Source organism: Hypomesus nipponensis, chromosome 6 (assembly GCF_054491055.1).
Source record: "Hypomesus nipponensis isolate SF chromosome 6, ASM5449105v1, whole genome shotgun sequence".
In the NCBI taxonomy this organism is placed as follows: domain Eukaryota; kingdom Metazoa; phylum Chordata; class Actinopteri; order Osmeriformes; family Osmeridae; genus Hypomesus; species Hypomesus nipponensis.
In genome coordinates this window covers 15,860,991-15,881,896 of record NC_140366.1, presented here as the reverse complement: position 1 = coordinate 15,881,896, position 20,906 = coordinate 15,860,991, and the positions used below count along the sequence as shown (strand labels likewise).

The 20,906-nt window shown below is 47.1% G+C and overlaps 3 protein-coding genes across 5 annotated transcripts; 1 reads left to right on the top strand and 2 right to left on the bottom strand.

The window, feature by feature from the left end:
- Window positions 1–7,411: 7,411 nt before the first annotated feature.
- Window positions 7,412–9,235, bottom strand: pigh (phosphatidylinositol glycan anchor biosynthesis, class H). Its single transcript, XM_084700665.1, has 4 exons — window positions 8,750–9,235; window positions 8,325–8,534; window positions 8,099–8,182; window positions 7,412–7,944 (listed from the first exon to the last, which is right to left on the bottom strand). Exons 1-4 carry the CDS (start codon window positions 8,924–8,926, stop codon window positions 7,849–7,851), a joined length of 567 nt encoding a protein of 188 aa, XP_084556791.1. The 5' UTR covers window positions 8,927–9,235; the 3' UTR covers window positions 7,412–7,848.
- A 220-nt stretch (window positions 9,236–9,455) lies between these two features.
- On the top strand, window positions 9,456–16,172 carry zfyve1 (zinc finger, FYVE domain containing 1). Of its 3 annotated transcripts, XM_084700662.1 has the most exons (13): window positions 9,460–9,525; window positions 10,313–10,855; window positions 10,961–11,204; window positions 11,313–11,573; window positions 11,842–12,056; window positions 12,213–12,319; window positions 12,436–12,634; window positions 12,919–13,016; window positions 13,151–13,268; window positions 13,516–13,686; window positions 13,769–13,949; window positions 14,350–14,463; window positions 14,592–16,172. In XM_084700662.1, exons 2-13 carry the CDS (start codon window positions 10,367–10,369, stop codon window positions 14,822–14,824), a joined length of 2,430 nt encoding a protein of 809 aa, XP_084556788.1. In that variant the 5' UTR covers window positions 9,460–9,525; window positions 10,313–10,366; the 3' UTR covers window positions 14,825–16,172. The 3 variants fall into 3 exon arrangements, with proteins under 3 accessions (XP_084556790.1, XP_084556789.1, XP_084556788.1); XM_084700663.1 differs by having other exon boundaries at window positions 9,457–10,855; window positions 12,526–12,634; XM_084700664.1 differs by lacking the exons at window positions 14,350–14,463; window positions 14,592–16,172 and having other exon boundaries at window positions 9,456–10,855; window positions 13,516–13,862.
- Window positions 16,173–16,746: 574 nt separating this feature from the next.
- wdr21 (WD repeat domain 21) lies at window positions 16,747–20,872 on the bottom strand. Its single transcript, XM_084700281.1, has 14 exons — window positions 20,852–20,872; window positions 20,526–20,631; window positions 20,252–20,346; window positions 19,941–20,098; window positions 19,774–19,856; window positions 19,583–19,685; window positions 19,136–19,279; window positions 18,930–18,979; window positions 18,755–18,834; window positions 18,487–18,579; window positions 18,214–18,311; window positions 17,779–17,955; window positions 17,395–17,509; window positions 16,747–17,057 (listed from the first exon to the last, which is right to left on the bottom strand). Exons 2-14 carry the CDS (start codon window positions 20,624–20,626, stop codon window positions 16,747–16,749), a joined length of 1,608 nt encoding a protein of 535 aa, XP_084556407.1. The 5' UTR covers window positions 20,627–20,631; window positions 20,852–20,872.
- Between the last annotated feature and the right edge of the window lie 34 nt (window positions 20,873–20,906).

The following is a 20,906-nucleotide window of genomic DNA, read 5'->3' as shown; positions in this document are numbered from 1 at the left end:
ACACTTTTTAGGTTTTTGTTATTCAACATTTTTATAGAAATGTCGAATTAGGCTTTAAGTGCAAAATAAGCCTAGTTTGTATTGTTCTGATCTACATTGTTGTAAGTTCTACATGGTCTGATTCAATATACTTGAACAAATGATTAAAAAGGAGATATATACAATATTTCAAGATGACCATCAAAGATGAGGCAATCACAGCAATGAAAGACTCTCACCAGGTGAAGAGGACATTCAGCACACAGGAACTGATCTGTCTGATCACCACTTCAAACGGACAGCATGAGGCCTCATTACACCCTCGCTGATGACTGTGAGATCTTTGCCATTATCAGCACTTCACGACTCATCACGTCATTGCACGGGAGGTGTGAAAGGCTTCGTGTCCACAGTGAAAGAGAGAGGCAGAGAGAGAGGGCAAGAGGGAGAAAGAAAAAGAGATTAAAGACAAGAACCATGCTCCCGTTGGGCTTTTAAAAGCATGCATTAGCAATCAACATGGAATGACTCAGCGTCAGTAATCTGCATCCGTTATGAAGCACACGACAACTGAAAACATTTGGTTCCGAGCCATTTCTGAGCCAAAATAGCTGTCCGCTCTCTGAAGACCAACGTTGCATGTCAAATTTTATTGCTAACAAAATCACATGAACATTCGTGAACTACTTTCTCCAAATGAATGTGTTTTTAGTTTCACTGTCTGTACACCACCCAAGCTTAACACCTTAACTTTCGCACCAAAACCCCCTCTCTCTCCTCAGCCCACACTCCATCAGAGGTTCACAAAGCACACTTTTCCCCACACTGACAACGATGCCAGTCAGCATACACTCAATCGAAAGGGCCTTTTCAACATCTGAGGAGACACGAGTAATCATGTTATCTTTTCAGAACGGCATTCTGAGTGTTCTGGCTCGGGTCTTTACACCTTGGGGCTTCTGAATGCTGTTTGAATGCAGTTTGCATGCTGTTTGAATACAAACATCGACAGTTTGATGCAAGTAGTGAGGGTCACAGCAGATGGCCAGCGTGTCAGCCCTCAGGGAGTGGGATACACATTGACTGCTGTTAATTAGAGGAAGGACAATCCAACAGGGGTTGGTCGTGTCTGGATACTCTTAACAGCAGTGGCTTACTCTCTCATACAAGGAGAGAAGTCGTGACCAGCATTTTTCAGTGAAATAAATACAGACGTTGGAGTCAGACCAGGATTCATCTTTGTCTAGGAGTGCAGACCAGTACAAAATATGACTAAATTAAGATCCGAGGTGATGCATTAGAACATATATTATCAATGGTTTTGTAAACATGTCTATTACCCCGTGATTTAACCCTGTTTTACCCCGTGTGGACCCATGTGTTTCAGAACCTGTTTAAATGTTTCTTCCCAATCCTATCTTCTGCTGAAACGCCACAGTTTCCCTTTCAGGATCAATATAAAGTACCCACTACTACAACAACTACTTATCCAATACAGGGAAAGAGGAGAGAAAGGGTTCTGGACTCTTCTTGTTTTTACCAGTCATCACTTCAGAAGCAGTAAGACACAAACAGCTGCATCTGAATGTATGATGAGTGATATTTGCTATCGAGTGTGCCTCGCCTTGATTGGCTGTGAGCTCCTGGATGGGATGTCTTCATGTCTGGGAATCAGGGGGGGGTGATGTTCTCACACAGAATTTGGGGGAGGAGGGAGGAGCAGGGAGGAGGAGGGAGGTGTTGTGACACACACACACAAGACACACGTTAGCTAAGTGGCACAACTGCAAGTGAGGACTTGATGCCACCGCCAACTGACAGTGGCTTGAGCACCCCCTCAAACACACACACACACAAACACACACACACACACACACACACAAACACACACACACACAAGTGCACTCGCAAAGGTAATGACAGCGCGTGACATCAGCCTGCAAGTTTGTTTACAAAATGTGTCCTCTTGATGGAAGACAGTGCCACAGGGGTCTCCTCATGGAGGCGTGTGGCGACAGTCTCATGTGGGCTTGTGGTGGCATGTTGTGCTGTCAGTGAATGCTCCTCACAGAGCTGACTCATCTCCTCTTCTTCCACCGTCTGCCTCAGCAGCAGGAAACATAATGTCATCGTCTGTTACTAGAGATACAGAATGTGTTACAGGACTGGATTTGACCAGACAGTGACCTAAATGAAGCCAAAGCAATGAGGCAAAACTGAATAGAACGGAAAAATATTGGAATAATTTGACCTCTTGAGAAGAGTCATTCCATTCGCTCATGAAGGAACAAACTAAAAGATCTGTCCCACAGACTGTGGTTTTACAACACAAAATCTATCCAAGGTTCCATCTCAATAGGTAGACAGTTGAATGTGTCACATCCACATCATTGCCCCAGATCCCCACAGATCTTCCCAAATATCCACAAACATCTCCAGATCCCTTCTTCAGATCTGCCCCTCCCCCGCTCCTCTTCTCTGACTTCTGGTATACGGGTTACAGGGAACAGCTATAGTTATAGTGATGCTCCCCTGGATTAAACCAGCCTGACGTAATCACGTCCATATCATCTCCTCTGGAGTCTGGTATCGGACTCATGACAGGTGACACTTTGATGTCTATCTCTCCACTGCAGTGAAGACTTGGCCTTGGCCTTCCTGACTCTCAGATGACTGTGATGTCACAGTAAGCGTTTGTGAATGTCAGGTATTTACCATAGGCATGCAGAAGCTAGGGGTATTTTTGTACAGATGACGTCTTTATGAAAACCTCTGTTTTGCAAACCTATCTCATCCAGCATATATGTAGCATGACTGATGCTTTACAAATAGAAAGAAGTTAGACCAACTTCACAATAGTTTAGAATAGAACTTCATTTGTGGAAGATGATAGGGAGACACAGTAAGGGAGAGTTAAGATATCAACTCAGTAAACTGCGTCAGATGGCTGAGCGGATAGGGAGTCGGGTTACTAATCATGAGGTTGTTGGTTTGATTCCTGGCCATGCCAAATGACGTTGTGTCCTTGGGAAAGACACGTTACTTTACTTGCCTTGGGGGGAATGTCCCTGTACTTCCTTTAAGTCGCTCTGGATAAGAGCGTCCGCTAAATGTAAAGTATTGTGAGTTTGCTGTTTGTCTGCACACTGCTCTTTCAATGCTCATGTACAAGGATGATTACAGTGTTTGTTTTTTTACTGGGCGGTTTGAAGAATAGCTGTAAAAGGTCATCTTTGATTAACTTGACTTGAGAGAGAGAAAGAGAGAGAGAGAGAGAGAGAGAGAGAGAGAGAGAGAGAGAGAGAGAGAGAGAGAGAGAGAGAGAGAGAGAGAGAAAAGAAAGCTTAGCTTCATGCCAAGGAGAAATGCTTGGGTCTCTCTGTGCTCACCAGAAAGACTGGCTTGGCAGGCTCACTCTCATCCGCCACCAAGAGAGACCCACAGGGTCTGCAAAGCTGGTCTGACTGGTAACACGTATCACTTCATCGGAGGTGTGGCCAGTAGAAGGAGGGGTTCCTTGATCAGGTTCTCTCAAAATCATTGTGACACAGTAAGCGGTTGTACATTGACATCCCATTCAGTAAAGGAAGGTCACAACTGACTCAGGAGAGACAGCTGTCACATATCCTTATGAGACCTAGGAAAGGAGAACAACTTTTTTAAATTAAAATTTCACATTTTAAAGGACAAACGTTCTGATATATAAAATAAACAAATGTTCAGGAAAGGAACTTAGTTTTACTCAAATAATATATTTAGGCATTTATAACATTGTTAACTAACTAGAATTACATGGCTCATCTTGAGGTCGTTTAGAAAACCCAGGGCGAACTCCTAATTGGACAAAATAAATGAACACAAAGACAAGTTACTAGCCCCAAACTGGAGTTTACTATAGTAGACAAGAGGTTCTGAGTCTCAGGAGGATGAGTCCTAAAACAAGAAATATCTGGACCAGCTTAGATGGAGCACCTGAGAGAAGGCTGGCTTAGCTACAGCCATAGGTAAATAAGATCCTTATTGACTAACATCAACACTGACAAGGTTGATGTCTGAACAAGGGTGACTACAATACTTTCCTGTCCAGGGAGGAAGCTAACACTAGACAATTTGTCACAGGACAAATAGAGACTAAATCTCTCTTCAGACGAGTAGTGAATCATTCTTTAAAAACCAGACTGTGACAAAGGCCATCTTGGTGTTCTGTTTGAATAATCTTAAAGGGGGGAGGGATAGTGTTGCCGCAGTGACATTGATGCTAGGCCGCCCATTTCCTTCACTACACTGCCAAAACAGGATATGGTCAAATGCTAATCTAAAAGAGTCAATTAAAACATTAGCGGATGAACAGGAGCAAACAGTGACCATTTTCAATGTTTCATAGCAGTCTGACAGTATGTGGGAAGTGTGTGGGAACATTTCAAGCCTTCACAAATTAGCTTACAAGCAAATGTAGATCACTTTAGATGTCTTGAGCCCCACACAAGGACACACCCTGCTTGGAGTTGCAGGACAATGGACAGCAGTTGCATCATTTGAATAGTGAGGATATGTTGTGGGTTCTGTTGTGTGACAGATGGTTAACGTTTCAGACTGCCAGCCAGCCAGAAAGCCCAACGCACAGGCTACAGCCCCCACAAAGTGGGGAGGCGGGGGGGAGGCAGGGGGGAGGCAGAGGGGAGGCAGGGGGGAGGCGGGGGGGACGTATATTAACAGTCGAGAACAAACGTTTAGAAAGAAAACAAGGGACAAAGCTGCATCCGTTACAAAAGTGGAAGTTAAAATATTGGCAGGATTCCAAGGGCTCAGGTGACCAGTTTATCTGAGAGAGAAATAGAGAGGGAGGGAGGGAGAGAGAGACAAGGTGAGGAGAGAGAGAAGTTGAGAAGAGACTAGAGGCTTTACAAACCATAAGTTGTGTCTCTGGAAATGAAAGAAACAGAAATGTAAAGTGTCTAAAGGACAGAAGGAAGAGAGAGAGGATGAGAGAAAGAGGCAGAGAATTCGCGGAAATTAAAACATGGAGGAGGTGGCATGTTTCAAACAATACTGAGTGTCACGCTTTAATAGCCGTCTGTGGACAGAATAGTTCATGGTGAGAGATGGGTTAGGGAGCAGTTGCCTCTTCTGAGTTCCCTCCCTCCCATGTCACCAACAATCTTTGCAGTTACACAGAGCACTGCATCGTCATGGCAATAACGTCAGTACTGTCTCAATTCCACGGCTACTCTGTCGACTGTCGAAACAGTTGTGTGCGACCTTTCCCCTGAGCCTTGGAAAGTGAAGGTGGAGTGAGGAAGACACGGCCATCACCACCTCAGTGTTGCTGCGCTGACCTCATGGACTGTGAATCTGACACGGGAAAGCGAGGGGATGCCGTTGGGTGTGTGGGTGTGGGTGTGTGTGTGTGTGTGTTGCAGCAGGGGGTAGGAGGAAACTCCCTGCTCGGCTGGGTGCTAACCCTCTCACCTCAACCCAACCCTCAGGCTTTCAGACTGCAACAACATCATCCACCCATCAATCCATCAGTCCAACACAATACCATGAAAGTATCCAAAAATATCAGGTTTTCAAATAACCTGCTAACAAGGTTAAGGGTTTTCCTTCTCCTGTAACCAACACCTTACAACAGAACATGTGGATAAGATAACACTCCACTGTTCTCCCAGTCACGTGACTTTATGGGTAATATGAGCCCTCCTAATCAGCAACAGGGGGGGGGGATTATGGTAATTAACCATACTGCTCTACCTCCTACTGGGGAGAGCTCTTCCCCATCCAGACCCCCCCACCGGGGTTGATTTGTGGTCTGGCCCTGCTCTTTAGTTTTATGGGGCCCTGAGGTGTGGGGGGGGTCATCGTTCCCCTCCCTCGCTGGTCTGGTTGTCGCCTCTGGGCTTGGTGCCTCCCTGTTTCACACCTCTGGCCGGGACCATTATTCAATCAAGAGGGCAGGGAAACAAGGGTTCCTCTGAAATCACACCCCACTGCTTGTTTTGGTGGCCGGGGAGAAGGGTCCACAAATGGCTGTCAGGAAGGAGGGGAAAAGCCCAAGAGTTCCTACTTAGAGATGAACCAGTTTCCTGAACTTTAAACTGAGGTTGAACTGGTTCCCGTCCCTCACTTTGTTCTTTATTCCGTTTTGTTGTCAGATTTGTCGCTGAGGAGATGCCCTTAAACTGAGAGCTAACCTGCAGATATATATAACCCCCATGAAGAGTAAAGCTATCAACGTAGCTTTTAAAGCAATAGCTAAACCTGAATAACCACTGTGCCTTTAGACAAACAGACTTCGAGGAAGCAATAAATCAAGGGTTATTTCAACGGTGGTTAAATCATAAGACGTGCAAGACTGAAAGTGATTCACTCAACTGTCACAGAAAGCTTTGTTAAATGACTCCAGACCTTTCTAAATTATTAACTATGTAGGACAATATTGTGCAATATCCTTGATATTAGTATATAACTCCATGTTCATTGAATCATGATGGTCTTTTATGCAATATTGAAGCATCATCATGTGCAAACCATAATTGAAAACACGAGCACAAAAGTATTGGCTATGGTTCTCTTGCACTAACTATTTGCACTATCTGTTTATTTAGGTTAGATGGTAAATTATGACTACTTATATTTTATTCCCCTTAATACTAGCTAGACCCCCCTTTAGTTATAGCTAGACTTTGCTCCTTTTGTATAGTTAGTCCACATATTTAAGTTTCAATATTCCTATATGTTTAATGTATGCACCTCCCTGCCAAAGTAAATTCCTTGTTTGTGCAAACATTCATGGCGAATAAAATCCCTTCTGATTCTGATTCTACTGATGTTTTAAAGCTCTATAGCCCTCAACCTCTCAGAAGTTTCTGGTGTTAAACTAAACCTTCAAAATTGAATGTCAGTAGTGCTTTTGATATAGTGTATAGCTCAGTTTAAACATTTGACTGCAGATCAGGAAGATGATGGTTCAAATCCTCCCATGTATATTGCTTTGGATAAAAATATCTGATAAATAAATGCATTAATAATTGTGATATTCCAATGGGATTATATCAGCTATACTTCAAGTCAACCTTATTGATTCAAAAACGTAATCTGAAGTCCTACTTTACTGTCAGACCTGATTGGAAATATCCATTTTCCTAGAAAATTAAGTTGCATTTTCCCCACTACGTAGAAATCCGTCCCAAATAGTTGAATCTCAAAGGATTTAAACTGGAGCACCAAAGGGGTTGATTTGGACCCCAAATAATGTTAGTCAGAGATACGTTTGACCATTTGAAGGCATACAAAAATAAAAACATGAAGAATAAGAACAGATTTCATTAGTGAGTCAAAAGGAAAAACCTGGCTCAGAGTTGTGAGAGTTACTCTGAGTTGTCAGTGCTGCCCTCTACTGGCAATAAAATATACAACGTAGGAAAATAAGGGTTTAGAGCAGTTTATTCAATTAATGGATAGTGATGGATGAAACAATCTTCATCTCAAATGATGAAATCCATTAAATGATTTGGATGAATAATATCATCCACTTTCCATACAGTATTAAATGAGTACAAAATGTTATACACAATAAGATCTAGCAAAATAAATCGGGCCAAGCCCTTAAATAGCAGTATAGTTTAAAGTTGGACAGTCATTGTCTACAGCATGTATCTTATTGGACAGCTTCTTATAGGCATAGTCTACAATGAATGTTGGCAATAAGTAACAACTATTGTTTTAAATAGTTCCCATTCAAGGAAAATGTCATCCATCAATTTGAAAACATACTTGTATAAACAAATGTATTTCTTTTTGTGCAGTGAAAATGGCAACATGGGAAAAAAACAAATTACAAATATGTAGCATGACCTGAAACAATGGCAGTTAAGCAGCTTTGTTGTCAAGACTATCAGGACAGGCAAGAATCTCCTGACAGCTCTTGTATACTTTCACCAGGCAGTTCAGTCGTGGCTTTGAACTCTAGAAGAAAATAGTCTATAATTAAAACAGGATTTTAGATGTGGAGTAAGATTCCAAAGTGAAGGGTGAAGTTTTGCAATCTTAGGGCAAAGACTCCCCAGAACAGGACCTTAAAACAATCAAAACAGGTTCAGTAGTCCTCTGCAAAGCTCACCTGAAACAATGGCACCACGCTAGACACAGCTTCAGGGTTGGAGGAATCCTTCAGAAGGATGCACAGGTAATAGATGATGCTTTGCTGAAACAAAAGATGATCAAAAAACACTTATCCAACCGTTCTTAAAGGTTGAGGGAGCTGCTGATGTCATCTGTCCATGAGTTAATCAAGATAATTATACTTGAATAAAGAGAATTATTAGAGTTGGCTAGCTTCACCTTACCATGTGAACGGCTTCATTGATAACTATGTCTTTGATTTTGCTCATCTCTATGAAGGTGGTGCTTTCCCGGCCAGAAGCATAGCTGGAAGACACTTGGACACCCAAGGAGCCGACGATGAGTAAGGTCTCGTGATCAATTTTCACAAAATGGATGTGAACCATCATTCCAACTAGTGTGACTACTATGGCACTGGATAAAACAGTAGTATTCTGGAATGACGAGAGGATGACAGGAAAAAAGTTACTTTAGTGACGGCATTAGGTCCAGTTAAATGAAACTAAATCCCAAACGCAATACGACCCCTGAAATAATTAGATCCGTTGCGTCTGCTAACCAAGCGGCACTGGATGAGTTATTCTCCCTTATTGCCACATATGTGAATGCACAGATGGAAGTCTAATACTATTCGGTAATCAAACCTTACCTCTGTGAAGAAAAAAACGGTGTAAGCAAAGAGCCACACGGCGCAGGTGTACACCATTATTTTGCCTATGGACACTTTGGCCGCGCTGATTGTGAATTCCCTACAAAAGCTTGAGTGGCTTTGGCAGTCAAGAGATATGATTTTCCCATCGATGTCGCTGAAAACCTCTTCTTCCATACTGAAATTTTAAGGGTTCACAATACACTATCGCTAACTAGCTAGTACGGGATGTCAGGTTTGGCGTGTGCACACGGTGGCTAGCTCGAGCTCCAACTTGCAAGTAAAGCTACAAGACAAGCTCACTATAACTGTAGCTCTCACCAGCTAACACATCTTACTGAAGTATTTGCTTACGCTGGAATAAAAAGGCAAGGAAATCGACCAAAATATTGATATTCCGTGACTCAAACTAGGGCAGAATAAATGAGAAAAGCTGGTTGACCTTCTTTCCGAAATGTATAAATGTACAGTGCATTCTGTGGAATGAAGTCTCATTAAGTTTTTCTTTACGGACGTTGATTTTATTAATCAAAAAAGTGTGTCTGTAAGATCAAGAAGCATACTCCAGAATAAATACATGATGGTAAAATGTGTGTATTTGTAAAATTATTCTATAGTCTTTCATGTAACGTCACTACTACGACTGATAATACTACATTTCCCAGAACACCGCGTGGGTTAAGTTAGGCTACCTTTGACCTCGTAGACCTTGGATGAAAACAAGCCGATCAGCTGATGTAAACTGGCAACAACATCCAAAAAGATCCAGCTGTCGGGTACCGAAATTATCCATTACAGCCACCAAAATAACGGCGTCTTTATCTTTCCAAACAGTACTATTTTAAAGCTTTGTGATTCGATTAAAAGGTTGACATATATTCGTCTACTGTAGCAACATTTTTGGTTGAGGGGCGATGCGTTGTGTCGGTACAACTGGCTAGCTAACCAGCAAGCTAACCCGCTACCAATAAGCTAGGTCAATGGTTGTTGCTACATCAAGGTTGCTTGTGGGTTGAATCTTATTAAATGTACATTTTGTGTGTTGAGGAAATGGAATAGTAAGAGCTAGTCACCGCATCGTCTTATGTTCTACTGGAGGATTTTCACAGACCCACTTAGATCTAATTTTAGGTACTAGTGATGTGATACTAGTGATTAAGCACTAGTGACTAGTGTTTGATGTTGTTGGTAAACAATTGCGAAACTCTTCACTCCGCTTGCCAGTAATACATGATCTTTTTTACCTACTTATCTTGACAACGATGTCTGTATGCCAGCGAGTTGGCTTTGCTTTATCGTTAAATATGCTGAGTAGCATCTAGCACACTCGAGCATGCCATTCTCAGTTCATATCTGAATATTTAATCTTAGCTTCAAGCCAGTCCTTCATTTTTGACAATACATTGAGTGAGTGTTTGAAGGGCATAACGGGAATTAGGTTAGGGAATTCAAATTCATTTGGCTGCCCAGCTAAGAGGATTTATCAACGGTTTTATTCATAGTAAAAAAAACGATTTTGCAAGCTGTGTACTTAAAACAATTTTTTTTTTAAACACCTCACAGCAACAATTCAAGCCGGGTTATAATTGCAACAGAGCTTTCTGAGCTAGACTAGAGATGAGCGGACAAGGTCCACCTCTAGACAAGGACGTGAACGGCATCCTGGTTTGTCAGGAGAGCTATGCCTGCGGCGGCTCCGATGAAGCTGCGTTCGAGTGCGACGAGTGCGGCAGCCTGCAGTGTGTCCGTTGTGAGCTGGAGCTCCATCGACAGGAACGCATGAAGAACCACGACAGGGTCCGCATCGCCCCGGGCCACGTCCCCTTTTGTGACTCCTGCAAGGGGGACGGGGGCCTGGTGGTAAACGGTGGCCGGCTTCGAGCAGTGGTTCGCTGCCAGGGCTGTAAGATCAACCTGTGTCTGGACTGCCAGAAACGCACCCACAGCGGAGTGAACAAGAGGAAGCACCGTCTCACCCCCTACCCTCCGGTCAACTCGGCCCAGGACAGGAGTCTGACAGCTGGGGATGGAGAGATGGAGGCCCTGAAGGCCAAACTGGAGAAGGTGTGCAGCTTCCTCCTGGTTGATGAGAAGGAGGAGATGCAGGTAAGCGACGGCGAGGCACAAGATCATTGCTGGAGGCCCAGTTCACGGTGATGATTCAGAGCAGCCGTTTCAGATTGATGAATACTTCCTGCTCTCTTCCTCCAGCTGAACGATGAGGAGGACTTTGTGAGCAGACTGGGCTGCATGCCGGATGAGCTCCTAAAGGTGGTCTCCATCTTTGGGAACACTGGAGAAGGGAAGTCCCATACGCTTAACCATACCTTCTTCCTGGGCAGGGAGGTGTTCAAGACCTCCCCAACCCAGGAGTCTTGCACGGTGGGGGTGTGGGCAGCCATGGATCCCATCCACAGGGTTGTGGTCATTGACACAGAAGGCCTGCTTGGATCAGGTAAGGAACACAGATGGAGGAGCCATGTTAACTCATAAACACTGTATTACAGTAGAGATCTTAACAGGGTGAGACGACTTTCGAGTGTTCCTTGTAATCGGTCAACAGGAAGCAACCAGGGCCAGCGTACCCGCCTGCTCCTCAAAGTCCTGGCCATCTCCGACCTGGTCATCTACCGTACCCACGCCGACCGTCTCCATGACGACCTCTTCAAGTTCCTTGGCGACGCTTCGGACGCCTACCTGAAGCACTTCACCAGGGAGCTGAAGGCCACCACGGCCCGCTGTGGACTGGACGTCCCTCTGTCCACCCTGGGCCCCGCTGTCATCATCTTCCACGAGACTGTTCATACCAAGCTACTGGGCTCAGGTACCAGACACTCTGAAGCAAGACCCACAGGGCTGATTTATTGAATACTGCTTGATGAAGACTCCTCTTGATGAAGACCTCCCTCCCTCCCTCCCTCCCTCCCTCCCTCCCTCCCTCCCTCCCTCCCTCCCTCCCTCCCTCCCTCCCTCCCTCCCTCCCTCCCTCCCTCCCTCCCTCCCTCCCTCCCTCCCTCCCTCCCTCCCTCCCTCCCTCCCTCCCTCCCTCCCTCCCTCCCTCCCTCCCTCCCTCCCTCCCTCCCTCCCTCCAGACAAGCCGTCCGAGTCGGCTGAGCGTCTTCTCCAGGAGCGTTTCAGGAAGCTGGGTCTCTTTCCAGAAGCCTTTAGTTCCATCCAATACCGTGGGACTCGAACCTACAACCCTCCTACAGACTTCAGTGGCCTGCTCCGGAGTCTGGAGCAACAGCTGGACAACAACACCACCCGCTCCCCGCGCTCTGCTAGCGTCATATACAAGGCCCTGCAGGTAAGCCTGTGTGTGTGTGGGTGCTTGTGCACGTTGTGTGTGAAAGGATTTGGTGATTGGAGAATATATGATGAGAATACCGTTGATTTGTTTTTGCGAGTGACAGAGATGTGGATATTGGAGTGTTGATGGTTCACTGTGTCTTATCCTTGTCAGGCGCTGAGTGAACGCTTCAGTGGGGATATCCCAGACGAGCACCTGGCCAGCAACTCCTTCTTCCCAGATGAATACTTCACCTGCTCTAGCCTTTGTCTCAGCTGTGGGTGAGTGTCTATCTTGCTGGGCCTTAGGCAAGCTGCACTCACTGCCCCGCTCACTCCTAAAAAATTAGTCATTATTTGATTTGAACCTGCAACTGCACTCAAATGTTCTACCACAGAGCCATACCCATCCCTTCTAGTTGGATCTTTTGGCCGTCGATCCCTCTGCCAGGTTGGTCAGTGTGCGTGTGTTTCTCCCTGTGTGTCAGGTCTGGCTGTAAGAACAGCATGAACCACCTGAAGGAAGACGTGGATCACAGGGCCAAACATCGCTGCCGTTACTCCGCACAGTATGATAATCGCATTTACACCTGCAAGGTAGGATCAGACCCTCACCAACACACACACACTGCAAAAACTGAGGGTGATACATCTAACTGAGTGTGATAATCTTGTTTTTTTGGACTTGTGTCTAGTATGAATGGCTTATTTAGTGACTTATTTTAAGAAATTGTATCAAGTGAAATTTCTTTATTGCACTGGCAAGCAACTGTACTTGTTTAAAGGATCAGCAAGCTCTATTTTTGCATTTAAATTTGATAAGACAGTTTTACAGTGCATTAACCTGCCACCAATCAGAATCTCTGTGCTCGACTTGTCAGGCCTGCTACGAGGGAGGGAAGGAGGTGATTGTGGTTCCCAAGACGACAGCTTCCTCTGACTCCCCTTGGTTTGGTCTGGCCATCTACGCCTGGTCTGGGTAAGGATTGAAAAGATTTTCCCACTCTCAACGTGAAGGCATTAGAAAAGCAAACATCGCCTTTTATAAAGGGAAGCGAATGGCAACATTTTCCCTCCATAAGAGTAAAACTGACTGCATGCTTTATTGAACAGGTATGTGATTGAGTGTCCAAACTGTGGGGTGATCTTCAGAAGCAGACAGTACTGGTATGGGAACCAGGACCCAGTGGACACAGTGGTCAGGACTGAGATCCAGCACATATGGCCCGGGGTAAGATCCCAAAGATCCTGCCCTCTTTGGCGTCTAAGAATACATCTGGCAGCTAAAGGGCCCAGACAAAATCATGGTGTCATTAGCGATACAAAAGCATCTGCCAATCAACATCATGTTTACTGTATTCTTCTCTCTCTCTCTCTCTCTCTCTCTCTCTCTCTCTCTCTCTCTCTCTCTCCGTCTCTCTCTCTGTCTCTCTCCCCCTCTCTCTCTCCTCCTCTCTCACCCCCCCTCTCTCTCCCAGTCTGACGGGTTCCTGAAAGACAACAACAATGCAGCCCAGAGGTTGCTGGACGGGGTCAGCTACATCTCCCAGTCTGTGTCTGAGCTGAGCGTCAAGCCTGCCAAGGCTGTCACCTCCTGGCTCACGGACCAGATCGCTCCGGCCTACTGGAAATCCAACTCTCTCATCCAGGTGAGGGCACACACACACACACACACCATGTACACCAAACACTGATGCCATTGAAGATGACTGTGTCCGTCCGTCCGTGTAGAAATGCCACACGTGCGGCGAGGTGTTCCAGGAGAACGACAACAAGCACCACTGCCGTGCCTGTGGGGAGGGCTTCTGCGACGCCTGCTCGTCCAAGACCCGCCCTGTCCCGGAGAGGGGCTGGGGTCTGGCCCCCGTCAGGGTCTGTGACGCCTGCTTCCACAACAGAGGCATCCCCACAGGTAGGACGCTCCTCGCGTAGCAGCCTGTCTGGAGTCCTGATGTTGTGGCTGAGATCTTGGTTACACAGACCGGTCTGTGGCACCAAACAGTGGAACACTGTTAGACATGTGCTTTTCTGGTTCTTGATTATCAGAATCGACATTACTTCTAGGAAGCTGTACTCACTATATGAAATATTTCAGTCTAGTCTTTTAGTAAAAGCGTCTTGTTATGGGAATGAAATTACAGTTGGTAAAGTCAGAAGTTTTCTGTTTAACCTCAGGACCAATATAACAGTGTATAGGAGGTTTTTACCTTTCTATCACATACTTTTTCCTCCAACTTGAATATCAATAACCAATACTTTGAGGGAGTTTTTTGATCCTTGTGTTTTCTGCTTGTGTGTGTGTGTGTGTGCAGAGCTGCTGGAGGCTGCGTTGGAGGAGGAGGGGGGTACGCTGATAGCCAGGAGGGTTGGGGAGGCGGTTCAGAACACCCTGGGAGCAGTGGTCACGGCTATAGACATCCCCCTGGGTGAGTCTCCACACAACCCCACCTGCCAACAGCACCGCAAGCTCCCTCCAACACCCGCTCTATCTGCAGAGACACTGTGTCACTTCCTGACGTTGTGCTCTTTGAACTGTGACCCTCCCTCCCCCCAGGCCTGGTGAAGGACGCAGCGCGGCCCGCGTACTGGGTCCCGGACCAGGACATCCGCTGCTGCTGCGAGTGCCAGCGGCCCTTCTCCGCCCGTCTCTCCATCCACCACTGCCGTGCCTGCGGCCAGGGCGTGTGCCACGACTGCTCCCCCGAGCGCCGCGCCGTGCCCTCCAGGGGCTGGGACCACCCTGTGCGGGTCTGTAACGGATGCTTCCAGAAACCTGCCGAGCTCTAGCAGGAAAGGGAACAGAGCGAAGAACAGTCCTCATGTCACCATGGACACCTGGAACCCCCCCCCCCCCCTCCCCTTCCCTCCCCTCGTGCTTCTCTCTTTGTGGGCCTTTGTAAGCCAGTAAGATAAGATGGAAGTTACCTCTAACTGCTGGCACTGTCAGATGTTAACTCACCACCAATCTGGCTCTCTCTGTTCAGGCCTTTGGGGGCAGACGTGACATCTTTAGCTAAAGGCGACTTCTCACATATACACTATGGTATCCTGTTCACACAGAAGGAGAGGTGATAACTAGGTACGGCTGCTAGGCTGAGGGGAGGATGAGCTTGATTGGCCCCAGGCTCCCAGTCCAGAGCGAAGACCCCTCTGTTTGGCCCCAGACTAGACTACCAGTCACCTCAGAAGGAGCGTAGGGACACTTGTAGGGACACTACTATTTAAAGCCCCTGCCCCCCTTCATCACATGCCTTCATTCATCTTAGCCTCTGCTACACAAACACATAACGATAGTGACAGAGAAAATGGAATGAGATTCAAATAACGAGATCAGACACTATTCTGAATGTTCCCTGCGGCCCCATCGAATCTGTTTGTGTCGATGCACAGAAAGCTAGAATTCCCTGACAATCTACTAACACGACATTGGTCAGAGAGCCCACCGGAGGATCACACCGGCAGCAGCAGCCTCTTGTGGCCCTGCCTGGCTGGACAAGAGGCAGCGCAGCACCCGGTCTGCGGAGCGCTCATGCATTCCACGCTACGCTTAGCGACTAGCCTACCTATTTACTTTCATTCAAACGGGTTTAAAGAATGGTCGAGTAGCCTTTTGTTGCTGCTTGTCAATTTAATGTTATTGCATATACATATATAATACATATATATATATATATATATATATTGAGGGAGAAACAAAAGTACTATTATGGGAAATTTGTGAGTTTTTTCTAAATGTCAAATTGTTTTTAAGATGTTATACTACCACTGGTTTATGTTATTGGACTGTAAGGGAGATGGCTGGAACACAGTAGAGGCAGGACAGACCGACGAAGGACAAAAACACTAAAGGGCTGGACCCTCTACCTTACTCATCCACGTTGAAGTATATCATAAACTGCGAATAATCATGACAGTATCATCTCAGTCAGGTTAATATACTGTCAGTTAGATAAAGCTTTTATGTGTAAAGTAACCGACTGGAACGGCGTAGCGAGGTCTCGACACGGTCAGTGCTGTGTTGCCATTATAACTTGAGAGACTGGTGCTTTAAGGAGACGGGGAGAGAAGGCCCATATCAGATATCACAATCACCGTACTCTGTATGCTCATGTAATAAACTGGAGAAGCTGAACAAGGTGTGTGTGTGTGTCTACGTAGGAAAGTAGAATACTCTGTATGGTTTAAAAAAATTCATCCTCATTCATGGAGGTTTTATTCATTTCAAAAAACGACAATGACATCATATAAAATTTACTGTCTGTCTATCGTAAACACTTTAGAATCATTATTGAATCATTCATAACGTTATGTACAAAAACAGCTCCTCGCAGAAGAACATTTCAGAAAATCAACTCAAAAGGACCACATCATCAATTGCACTTTGAGGGGAAGTGTTTCATCAGGCTAGCGATCTGGGTTCACCCACTGCTGAGAGCCCTGACAGGGAATCAGCTAGCTTGGTTCCACCACGGTTGTGCCTACAGCAACCAGCAGCCAGGCCTCCACCCAGGCCACAGCCACCAGAGTAGGGATAAGCCTTCTGGCAGCCAGTCTTATCCCAGTCTTGTCCAACCATATTCACAGCAAGGGCAGACCCGAGTGGAGAGTCCTTCTAAGTCTAAGTGAGACCCTTCCGTTAGACCCATCTTCCTCCTTGAATCTCTCAGAGAAGACAGCGAGCGGCCTGTCTCAGACCAGGGCCCCCGGTTCTAACACACAGCCTCTGCAAACACGGAGGCCCGCCCCTCGGCCCGCCCCTCGGCCCGCCCCTCGGCCCGCCCCTCGGCCCGCCCCTCTCCCCGCCCCTCGCCCCCCTCCTGGTAGTCGCTGTTGTAGGGGAAGTAGTAGAGGTCGTGTCTGACGGCCATGAGGAGGCCGGGGAGGCCCCTGCGGCCCCCCAGCTGGGAGGAGAACACCACGCTGGGGATCAGGTCCTTCCCCGCGGGGTGGGGGGATGGGATGGTCCGTAACAGCTGGCCGTCCCCCAGGCTCCACACACGCGTGTAGCAGTCCTGACCCACTGACCAGAGGGAGAGAGAGACAGAGAGAGCGGGAGGGAGAGAGAGAGAAACGGAGAGAGAGAGAGAGAGAGCGGGAGCGAGAGAGAGAGAAACAGAGAGAAAGAGAGAGAGCGGGAGGGAGACAGAGAGACAGAGAGAGAGAGCGGGAGGGAGAGAGAGCGGAAGAGAGGTATACAGGTGAGAGGGGAGAGCTCACAAAGCACATGTACAGTGTTGGGAACTGTCTGAGGGACAGTGTTCTAGTATTGTGCGTGAGAGAGAAAGACAGAAGAGTAAAGAATAGGGGATTGCGAGTTTGTTTGTAAGACAGTAGGAAGTGTGTGTGTGTGTTCCTACCTGCCAGCAGCAGCCCCTCAGGCTCGTTGACGTGGAGGGGCAGGTAGGCGTGTTCGTTATGATGACCCTTATACTGCTGCACCGGCCTGGTCACACGAACGTCCCACATCTTGATCTGAACACGGGAGAGAGATCACAGCCTGTCAGTGGCTCAAGTCAATACGTTGTGATGGTTGCATTGAAGGTCTACTTTGGATAAAGGCATCAGCTAAATGAATCAAATGTAAAGAATCAAACATCCTGTAAATTATATTGGTACTATATAGGTCCAGGGTAGGTCTAGGGTTGGAACTAAGGGTCCACGGTTGGTACTAAGGGTCCAGGGTTGGTACTAAGACAGGGTTGGTCCTAGAGGGGGTGTGGTGGGTGCGTGGCCAGGCTGACCTGGCCCAGCATGTCTGCAGCCAGCAGGTAGTTCTCATCCTGCAGCAGGCGTACGGAGGTGATGGCTGAGTCCTGGTGGAAGCGGCTGGCCTTCCAGCTGTGGTCCCGCCGGCCTCGCTGGCGCAGGTCGATGCTGAAGATCTCCCCGGAGCGGCAGCCGTTAAACAGCACCGGGGCCTGGCGGGAGGGAGGGACGTACAGGTAGGGAAACGGACTTTGTTACCGACACTGTGTGTATGACGTGGTCAATTATTCATGTCAGGTGTGTTTAGATTCTCTCTCTTATCCGCAGATTGCTTAACACTTCTAAACCCAGAGCCCAACTGAATAGTCACACCGCTCCTGAAAAGATGGACAGAACTTTTTCTCCATCAACAGCTTCCGACATGTACAGTCTAGGAGTTGGGTGTTCTTTGAAGGTATATTTAGACTCACCCTGAGAGCGAACTGCTGAGCCAGCACGTCACTGCCGATGCCGTATGTCTGCCTCCGGCCTGTCACGGCATCCGTTACGATGACACGACGAGAGAGGCCTGCCACAGCATGTCACAGTGTCATCACTCTCCAGACCAGGCTGGTTTCTGACTACACAAGACTTACACAGGGGTGGGTGGGTGGGTGGGTGGGTGGGTGGGTGGGTGGGTGGGTGGGTGGGTGGGTGGGTGTGTGTGTGTGTGTGTGTGTGAGGGGAAGGGGTGCGTAGCTGACCTGTGCTGAAGGTCTTGTCTGCCTGGGGGTTGAGACACCAGGCACAGGACCAGGCTGTGGAGATCTTAAAGCTGCACAGCATCCCTGGCTGGTCTGAGGAGGAGAAGGAAGGGATGAGGGAGCGGGTGGAGAAGAGGAGCAAAGTGGGAGAAACCGGAGTAGACATTTTTTACAGGCTCTTTTAAACTCTTAAACAATGGATGCAAGACAGTGAGAGGGTGACTTGACACAACCACAGACAGATGCACTATGGGAACTGTAGTCTTACCTGGGTTGGAGTTGCTGAAGAGAGACGCAGGTAGCAGGCTGACACAGCCAGGGGTCTCTGCCATACCCACCAGACACAACCTGACGAGTCCAGTCAAGGAACACCACAAGAGCCCTGACAGGGATGAACACGGAAATAAGAAAGCCTACCGAGAGGACTGCTTCATTAAGGATACAGGACGTGCGAGTCTGAGTGGGTGACGGATGCCCAGCAGATGGAGTTCACCTGAAACACAGACAAACAACAAAAGTACACATTATTAAGTGTGGTGAACAATGAGTGCCAATGACATATTACTTAGCAATAATAACCTAGCAATGCCCAGCTAGATCCCAGGTATACATGAGCAATTACATAGCAACAGTATAATAGGGGTCCCACCTTGCGGTTGGTGAAGTACAGGTTGTCACACATCTCCACAGACAGGGAGCCGCGGTTGCAGCCCTGGAAGTTCATGATGCCGTACTTGCAACCTCCATGGGACACGTCGTTGACCGTGAACACCCGCTCACACGCTGAGTCCCCCTGAGCACACGAGAGCCAGTGGAAACTGAGCAGAGCACAGCAGTGTGTGTGTGTCTGTGTGTGTGTGTGAGTATGTGTGTGTGTGTGTGTGGGGGGGGGGGGGGTTAGGGAATCGGGCTACCAATATGAAGATTGCTGGTTCGATTCCCGGCCATGCCAAATGAAGTTGTGTTCCTGGGAAAGGCACTTCACCCTACTTGCCTTGGGGGAATGTCCCTGTACTTACTGTAAGTCGCTCTGGATAAGAGCGTCTGCTAAATGACTACATGTAAATGTGTGTCTCCTTTAGTCTTGGCGTCTCACCACTATGAGTCTGAAGTTGTCCGTGTTGGGGCTGTTGGTGTCTGAGCTCTGGACCTCCAGCCTGTGTCGCCTCATTCCACTCACCTTCACCTCGTGGATCAACCTGAAAACACACAAAAAAGAAAACACTTGTTATTTGCTTTTCAGTCTTCTGAATCGGAATGTGTGTGTGTTTTCATTTGATACAGTACCTACAATAGGAGCTTCCAGGTATCAACCCCAGGTGTCTTTTCTGCAACAGCAACGCGGAGTTGAGGCCTGACCTTGGTGCTTTCTGAACAGAGGACGGCAGTTCAGAAACACCCACGTTCAGCGGTACCCCAGCAGCAGTCTATGTTTACACCCAGAGTCGACCTACCTTCCTGGGCTTCTCATCCTCCGTGAGCAGCCTGGATCTCTGCTTCTCCATCTCCCTCTCCTGCAGCAGCTCTCTGGTTAGAGGGTTGCAGTTGTTGTGTCCAGGCAGCAAGCGAAAGTACCTGTTCTTCTCCTGGTCGAAGTAGAACCCCGGAAGCTCTGGAAAGGTTTGGGTAAAAGACTAGTTTGATTTCACTTGACACTTGGGTAGGTAGCAGAGTCGAATATCGTTATTAACTTAATTTGAACGAAATTAAACAACGCAGGTCTATTCGCATGGCGTCTGAGAAGGAACTCCTGTACGGGGCTGACCTGGAGCTGAAGAGGAAGAAGATGAGGATGACCCATCTGCGTGAGAATCGCTCGGAGGGTCTCTGTGAGAGGGACCTGCGTCACTAGCGCTGTACCTACAGAGGGATACGACTTAAAATAACATTCTCAACATTGTCATCATACAATCAACCACAGAACTACCGGGACGTTTACAGTCTTAACGGAGTTGTTGGAGGTTAAACGGGTCCACCTCGATTGAAGTATTTCCTCTTTTTGTTATGCACCCAGCTAACATTAGCTAGCTAGCAAATACCTTTGTTCTTGGGTTCGGTGTCTGTTGTCCCTGTGCCAGTCGGAACGGTGACCGTTTCGCCTGCGGTCCCTGCCTTTCTCACGCCAGTTCCATTTCTTCATCTCTGCTAATGTAATATCAAACGATATTTAGACAAGATCCCTTGATAAACCATTAACATAGTCGTCTGCTGTTGTGTTTACTTTGTAGCAAGTTGGCTAACTGGCTAGCTACGCTGCTGTCAACATTTAGCATTGCACAGTTAATATCTACATACAATATATTCCAGACTTGTAGGAGTATCCTAGGATTATTTTATGTTCATCTAAAATTAAATGAAATTATACATTATGCATGTGTCACGGTCATTGTTAGCTTGATGTAGCTAGCCAAGCAAAGTTT